The sequence below is a fragment of the Pundamilia nyererei genome, unplaced genomic scaffold (genome assembly GCF_000239375.1).
Source record: "Pundamilia nyererei isolate P.nyererei 1_Seehausen unplaced genomic scaffold, PunNye1.0 scaffold00105, whole genome shotgun sequence".
Lineage (NCBI taxonomy): Eukaryota > Metazoa > Chordata > Actinopteri > Cichliformes > Cichlidae > Pundamilia > Pundamilia nyererei.
The window spans coordinates 707845-715943 of NW_005187506.1; the positions used below are offsets into that span (position 1 = coordinate 707845).

General features: G+C 45.6%; 1 protein-coding gene across 1 annotated transcript in view; it reads right to left on the reverse strand.

Moving 5' to 3' along the window:
• Window positions 1–136: 136 nt before the first annotated feature.
• nicn1 (nicolin 1) overlaps window positions 137–8099 on the reverse strand; it is a 9868-nt gene continuing 1905 nt past the window's right edge. The window contains exons 3-6 of the mRNA XM_013912878.1: window positions 6090–6269; window positions 3419–3532; window positions 1603–1671; window positions 137–325 (exon numbers count right to left, since the gene is read on the reverse strand). Of these exons, the coding sequence (XP_013768332.1) occupies window positions 137–325; window positions 1603–1671; window positions 3419–3532; window positions 6090–6269 (552 nt within the window). The remainder of the gene's footprint in view (window positions 326–1602; window positions 1672–3418; window positions 3533–6089; window positions 6270–8099) is intronic.

The following is an 8099-nucleotide window of genomic DNA, read 5'->3' on the forward strand; positions in this document are numbered from 1 at the left end:
CACACACACACACACACACACACACACACACACACACACACACACACACACACACACACGTGCCTTCACAAAAATGTCATTTCATATCATTTGATAAACTAAAATGTTCATCATCTCTGAGAACATGAAAAACGAGCTAACGGCCAAATGTTATTACATCACCTCCATCATGAACACACTCGTTACAGGACAGATGAGGCTGACTGTGTGTTTCACTCACATCGAACCGTCCGATGGATGCTGTCGTCTGATTGGTCTGCATCACCTCAGTCAGAGCCCACATCTGCTGGATGCTGGAGGATACGGTCTGTGGGTCAGGGAGGCCCTGAGGGACACACGGGGACACAATCATGCTCCTTCCTGGATCATAGTTAACATTTGAAGCTGAAGCTCTGAAGTAAATCAATTAACAGAAATCAGAACTCACATACTCAGTCACATGACCAAACAAAAAAAACCCGACCACACGAGCATCTGAGACGCCAAAAGCCCGTGTCATCAGGAAGTAAACGCACTCGCCGGCGTCTCTTTAACCTGCTGGTAATCAGACCGCCTCACAGCGCCACAAGCTGGCGTGCGTCACTGATGAGCACCAAATGCTCTGCTACGGACGTCGGTGATGCGAATTCAATTCAGTTTGATTTATATAACACCAAATCACAGCTACAGCGGCCTCAGTGTGCTTTATATTGTACAGTAGACCTACAATAACACAGACAGAGAAACCCCAACAATCATATGACCCCCTATGAGCAGCACTTTGGTGACAGTGGGAAGGAAAAACTCCCTTTGAACAGGAAGAAACCTCCGGCAGAACCAGGCTCAGGGAGGGGCGGGGCCATCTGTTAGGCGTGTTTCTGCTGGTTAAGCTGAAGCCGCCAGACTGCGCTGACAGAGGCGGTGATGTTATTTTCCACAGTCACACGAGCGTCTGGGCTTGGAGATGAGGCGAGGAGTGAGGCAGAGCTGGTTCAGCAATCAGATCAGTATCCTCTGCCTCTGCTTGAAGGAGGCCGAGGACACAGTTTCATATCTCATCTGGCCCGGGAGCTGGAAACCATCGCCATGGGAAAGGACGGCTTATCTGCAGCCACCGTGACCTGACTCTGGATCAGAAGGAGCAGCTGGACCTGCCGGTTTACTGCTGCCTCCACCGGTTAGTTTGTTTCTTCAACAGCAATAAAAAGCTCTGCTCCTGACTCGCAGTTAGAAACGTGTCACAGAGGTAACCTGTAAGTGAGCTTAGAGGCTATGAGAGCCTGAGGTCAGCCAGAACTCGTTGATCCTTCCTCCTGTTCCAGCTAAACTAAAGTCTCTGTTCAGCTGGATTTGCTTTTTGCCTTTTTAATAGTTTGTTTTTCCGGAGTCACAGACAAAAAGTAAGAAAAGCTTCTTTCATTAGGAAGCTTATCAAAAACAAATCAGAGCCCAGAGGAAGACGAGCTGCAGAATAATAAAACCCTCATTTTTGTTTCAGCCCTGAAGAAGCTGAAATTGAATTTAAGTATGAAAACTGAGAAATGAGCTAATAAAATATGCAGCAAACTCCCATCAGGCTCTCAAAGCTCGGCGCCCTCGTGTAGACAGAAACACAGTGCGTACCTCCAGATCGGGGTGCTGGTCAGTGAGGGTCAGGTCAGACAGCCAATCAGAAACCTCCTTCTCTGGGTCCTGGAACGAGGAAGAGCGTTTGTTAAACTCTGCAGTCGAGTTTCTGTTACTTTGTTGTTCAGTTGGATCTCTGCTTCAGTTCTCACTCTGGCTCCACCTGCTGGTGGTTCAACAGCAAACCCAACACCCCCCCACCACTGCGGTTTATTTCTGATTCTGACGTCAGTTCAATCCTCAGCACGTGGTCCATGCAATACAGTGCATGGCTTTTTCACCAGAATCACCACGGCAACTAACACATCACCTATGTTCAGGGTGCCGTTAAAATCAGCCGGATGCAATTATTTACAGCATGTTGGGTGGTTTTACCTGTGGAAGGTAAACCAGGTAAACTTTGCTAAACCCACAGAATGAAGCTCCAGCTCTGTGTGTTTAACCCGGGCTTTAGAAAACGTCTCAAAGTCGCTCTGCTTGATGCTGATCTGCTGCTGAGTCTCGTCACACTGCTGGAAACACGCAGCACACACCAAGAACACCTGATCAGCCAATCACATTCATTCACTGTGATCTGCACCTGTCCTTCCTGTGGGACCAGAAGCTTTAATGTTTAAATGGACCCAGTTTAAAGTGTCTCAGCTCTAATGTGCAGCCGTCACCTCAGAACCAAACAGCAGCACTGAGCGCGCTCAGAGACGAAATCATTCATTTACCGCTCTGTGCCAGAAATCACCAGATTAACCTGCATCTTCATCATTTGTCTGATGTACTGTTAGATTTTTATGTTCTTGATAGATTTTATCGCCATTTATCATCTAATAACGTCTCTGACCGGAGCAGCTGACACTCGCAGGGATCGTTTATTAGCTTGTGAGCACCCTCAGAGCCTGAGGAGGAGGCTACGTGTAGAAGCTGTGAGGTGTTCCAGTTCAAATCACGATAGAAGGGCTGGCACCACTGCTCCACCTTCTCACACATTTCCTTCACCCTTGTATGGTGTTCGGGTCTGTGAGACCCGTGTTCAGTTTTTTTCAAAAGAAAAATGAAACAATTAATTATTTTTTCACGTGTAAATGTGTTGTGTCTTTCCACTCACTCCACTTGATTATAACTGATTTATTTATAACATTTTATATAAAAGAAAAACGAGAAGCACATTAATTCATAAATGTGATCTAACAAAGGTAAAGGGAAAAAATTAACCATGTTTGCTGTTCATATGTCTTGTAATTGGGATGAAGTAAACATCTGTTGAGTAATTTAACATAAAATTGTTTGATAGTGTTAATTTGGAAAGCCAAAACTCTAGCGGGTCCACCAGACCCATGAACACTGGCTGAGTAACAAAAATACGAACACCACACAAGGGTTAAATGTGGTCCACTGACTGCTGCGAATCAGTGGAGTTCAAACTGGTTTAAACCTTCTGGGAGAGCCAGAAAAAGGCCCTGTGAGCGCAGCTGCTCAGCAGACACAGTGTAAACACAGAGAAGCATTTAGCAGCTAAAGAGTGCCAGGCGGGGTCAACAAAACATCCTCCACCTCAACTTCAAACATCGCCCATCTGCCCGTGCTGTGAGGAGTTACTGAAACTTTGACTCTCCTCCCTCTCCTGCACAGTCATGGTGTTGTGATGCTGGGTTGGACTGGAAGAAGCACTGACGTTTCCCTTCAAAGTGACAGCGTGCTGATGTTACCTGAGGGCCTGAGTTCATTATATGCTCTCTCACTGAGTCTGTGATTAATGTCACTTTACCTTCCTGCACTCCTGACTCCGCTGCACGTTAACGACAACATTAGACAAACTCACCGGCTCCGTGTGAGGAAATATTTGAATGTCTTCAAGGCTGAAGGTTAACCAGGCCAAGGACGGCTGCCTCAGGATCAGCCGCGCACACACCACGTGATCCGGCTCCACCTGCATCTGAGGCACGAACGACAGCAGAGGAAAACCGGCTCATCAGAATACATGATCCACCCATCCATCCACCCACCCAAGGGTGTGGCCGCCTCCCATCCGTGGCCACTGGTATAACACAAAATACAAAAACATGGACCAAAGTTGTTGAAGAACCAGAAGCTGCTGTGATTCTGATCAGAACGTTTTCGCCAACATTTCTTCAAATCATTCGAGTCCTTTGAGTCCCGACGAGGTGCAAAAATCAGTGCAGCAACAGAACACAATGAATCTCCCTCAAGGCTAAATGTGACGAACACTAAACCCATAAGAAGTGACTGAACATAATTTATGCTATCACAGTTACCGTTTAAACTCATCAGCCTCGCAGTGCCGACTGAAGTAAACAAAAATGAAATCTCCATTCACCACCTGGCTCTATTTGCATGGAGAATAAACAGAGGAAATGAAGAATAAGTCACTGTGTGTTGTCTCCAAACTTACAAACTTATTGTGAGTTTCTCAGGGAGCCGGCTGGCTCGACGCCACCGCAGCTGAGAGGGCAAACAAACTGGAGCCGGCTGTGGTGGTTTTTATGCCCAGCGGGATGCATCGATCTACAGATCTGACGATTGCGGTTAATCCTCCTGTCATTAGCAGAGGCACAGCAGCTCGGTCTGGCAGCACAACAGGCGGCACGGTTTTCTCAACTTCTGCCATCAGAAGCGAGGAGGCAGAGCGGCTAACGAGACGCTGCTCTGCGGCCCGTTTCCTCTCGTTTCTTTACAGAGCTGCTCCCAAACTTTGACCTGCAGGGCCTTTCTAAACCTCTGGTGGGTTGTCACACTGCTTTGTGTAGGGCCACTACCTGTAATACTGCAGGTAACACCTGATCACACCTGGCGTGATTAGTTGGAGAAACATTTTTGCCCCTTTGGTCTCAAACACATCTGGTATAATTCAGACATGTGATATCAGCTTCTCATATATTTTGACTTCCTGTCCTGCAGCTGGCTGAAAGCTTCATTTCTGCTGGCTGAGTCATCACTGTCACTGATCTTTATATCAAAGGGTCAGCGTTAGTGTTTTGGCTAATGCCAAGCTGGTTTCTGGTACTAGATGAGACCATGTTTAGATGAGAGGGTAATATGTAGAGCAGGGCTGCCCAATCCCAGTCCTCGAGAGCTACTATCCTGCAGCTTTTAGATGCATCCCTACTCCAACACAGCTGAATCAAATGGTTTGATTACCTCTTCAGCATGCCATCATGTTTGGCAAAGGCCTGATAACAAGCCATTCATTTGATTGTGTGGGAACAAGGATGCATCTAAAAGCTGCAGGACGGTAGCTCTCGAGGACCGGGATTGGGCACCCCTGATGTAGAGTCTAGGGAGACCGACTCTCGGCTGGAGCCTCTGCTGGACGGTAGAGGAACTGCAGGTTCAGTGATGATGTTTTTCCTGATGTGAGTTTTGTTATGAGCTGAGAATTGTCTTACGTCTAAAACTGTGGAGGACAACGATACATTTTAAACACACACCGTTATCATGTTTACATCCAGGGAGATGTTTGTTGCACAGACAGCAGCAGAACCAGTCAGTCACGTCCATGTTTCAGAGCTGCTGTGGAGTAAGAAACCATCCTTTGTCACTAAGAGCCTGACGCTGTTCATCACACTTCCTCACAACAACAGTATCTGAACCCAAACAACCATATTTTTCTAACCCTGAACAGAGTGTGGAAGGTAGAGTAAAAAATCCTGCAGGAAAACGAAACAAGCGCATAGACAGAGATCAATATGAGCTGTGAGCCTCCAGCCTCCTGCACTGCAGAATTTCAGCTGGCTGAAAACAGACCTCAGCAGCAGATGTCTCCATTTCTCCTGGTGTCATAAGTGCAGCAGTTTCTTTTAACTAATGGAGGTCATTCCTTAATTATTTAACAATGACCTTGGGATGAGTTTAAAAAAAGGTCTGATATAAAAGAAACTACTTTTGATGTCAAGGTTCCTCCTCAGCACGCCTGCAGCGTTAAAGGTCATCACAACAGGTGTGGCTCTTTGATGCACCGACAGCGTGAGGACAAGTTACTCTGTTGTCAGTCATCATGTCCAAACTAAGCAAACACTGTCTAAAAACGAATGCAACATTATAAAAAACGAAAAACAAGTTGAATGAAAAATAGCACGTGACCTGTAGCGTTCCCTCACAGTCTCTTATACGACCTGCTGGGAAGGTTTGACTGAGAGATCAGATCAGTAGGAAACAACCGGTTTATGCATTTTAAGATAAAAAAGAAATGCCTTTTAAATTGTTTATGATGACATGATGTCAGAATGATTTCCAAGCTACATTCAGATTTGAAATGAGTAACGTTTGAACTCAGAGGAAACGACGTGTTTCTGTACAACAAACTTATCAGATGCTAAACAGGAAACACTGATCATCAAGTGTTGTGAAAAGTTCAGGTTTTAATCTTCAGCAGTTTTGCGTTTCTGCAGTCGAATATTTTTATGGCTGCTTTGTCGTTAAACCGTAGCAGTGACTGAAAAGCCAGATTTAAGGTGAGAAGAGGTGAAGCCCACCTGCGTCCGGTGAATGGTGTAGTAGTCCTGGGAGCCCCCCTCAGTGTGGGGGTTGTCCATCAGGGGCAGGTCTCTCACGGCCGTGCACCACTTGGCGGGGGCCTCCTGCTCGGGGTTCCTCCTCAGCAGGCGCACCGTCACGTAGGCTGTGTAGTAGTTCTTAAAGGTGACCTCCTCGATCTGGAAGAAACGCAGTGATGCAGGAGAAACATCAGCTCCCAGCACAGCTCGCATATTTTAGATATTTAATTTCTATTTAAAAAAGACTGAAAACCAGAACTAATGACAGCAGATGTGTTGGATTCAGCACAAATATCAGAAAAAATCTGCAGAAATTTGACCTCCTCAGGCCTCGAGATCACTTTAATGGGAAATATTATTTAATAAGGGCTTCCTTTTAATCTGTGAGTGTATATATGTAAAAACCTTCCACACAGAGAGACGCTAAACTCCAGAAGCGCTCATAATTAAATACTCTCAACTTTTCCCTTCAGCCTCCGCGGCTCGCCTCAGCTTGTCCTTCAGGTCTTCTAGTCACACTCACGAGAACAAAAGCTTTGGATGTTAGCTTTATCTGATGTTATAATCTGATTAAAAGAAACATTAAATTGTGACTTGATTTGTATTTTGCATTTCTGACTGGAACACAGGGCTGCTGACAGGAATAAAAGAAAGTTCCTTGGTGATGTGCTGGATGAAGTGAAACTTCATTAAACCACGCTGGGCCTGGAAGGGAAATGCCTCCCGTCCATTCTGGGTCTTAACCTATTATCTAAGAAACGCTGTATCTGCCAAATCTCTGCATTAAGGCCTAAACGGAGCGCACAGCTCGCTGCTGAAAACTCCTTTGTGCATTAGTGGCTCCAGGCAGACGCCTTTGAAGCTCGCAGCTTTGAGCTAATGAGGAGTCACTCTGCATTAAAGACGACTTTAAATTAGGACTAAATGCTGAAAAGTGGGTCAGCACCCAAAATGTTTGAAGTCGCTCCCAAGACAGGAGCACAGCTTTCTATTTAAACAAATGCTGTGAGTGCGTGCGCTGCCGCTGAGAGGCCCAGATGGAGGGATGTTCTGCTGCTTTCAGGTTTTTAACTTTGCTCTGGGGGCAAAAGACAACAAACAGAACTTTAGTGACGTCTTTCTCCAGCAGCAGAAAATTCACTTCCAATAACGAACACAAACAAAGTCAGGCTGCACGCAATAATTACTATTACTGAATATCTTATTGTGAAATCGTGTCATTATTTTGTCTAAGACATGTGAACAAACAGTAAAAAGCATCTAAGAGTGTCTGGATGCATGTTCAGTAATGCAGGTGATGTGAGAAAGTCGATTGTGTCGGCCTGGACGCAGCGTTTTCTCAGGCCTTATAAACCGTACAGCTGCGTAACAGCCGACACCAACACCACTGACTAACAGTGAGGCGAGATCTGCTTCATGACTGTTAATGTGCAAAACTGCAAATCACTCAACTGAGATTGATGGGGGACATTTTACAGTCAACGTGAACAATAAACAGCCACGGATCAGTATTTAAGCTGTGACTCTCATCATCCACTGGAGCACCAACGGAGAGAAAGACAACTGCTGCCTAAGCAAAAGCCCTTTAACAGGCATAACTTACAAAATAAAAGCCTTCTGTTGTGTGTTTTCATTATTTTTATAGATTAATTATTAGCTTCTCTGTCTGCAGCTTTTCTTTTACCTACAAAAACATCCTTCAGCTCCACTGTGTGTCAGCGCATCAACATCCTTCTTGTTCTGGCTGTTGATTGGTTCTTTGATTGGAGCCGGAGACAGACACCTACTATTATGATCATCATAACTCAATTCAATTTTATTTATATAGCGCCAAATCACAACAAAAGTCGCCTCAAGGCGCTTCATAGATACAGAGAAAAACCCAACAATCATATGAGCAGTACTTTGGCGACAGTGGGAAGGAAAAACTCCCTTTTAACAGGAAGAAACCTCCGGCAGAACCAGGCTCAGGGAGGGGCGGGGCCATCT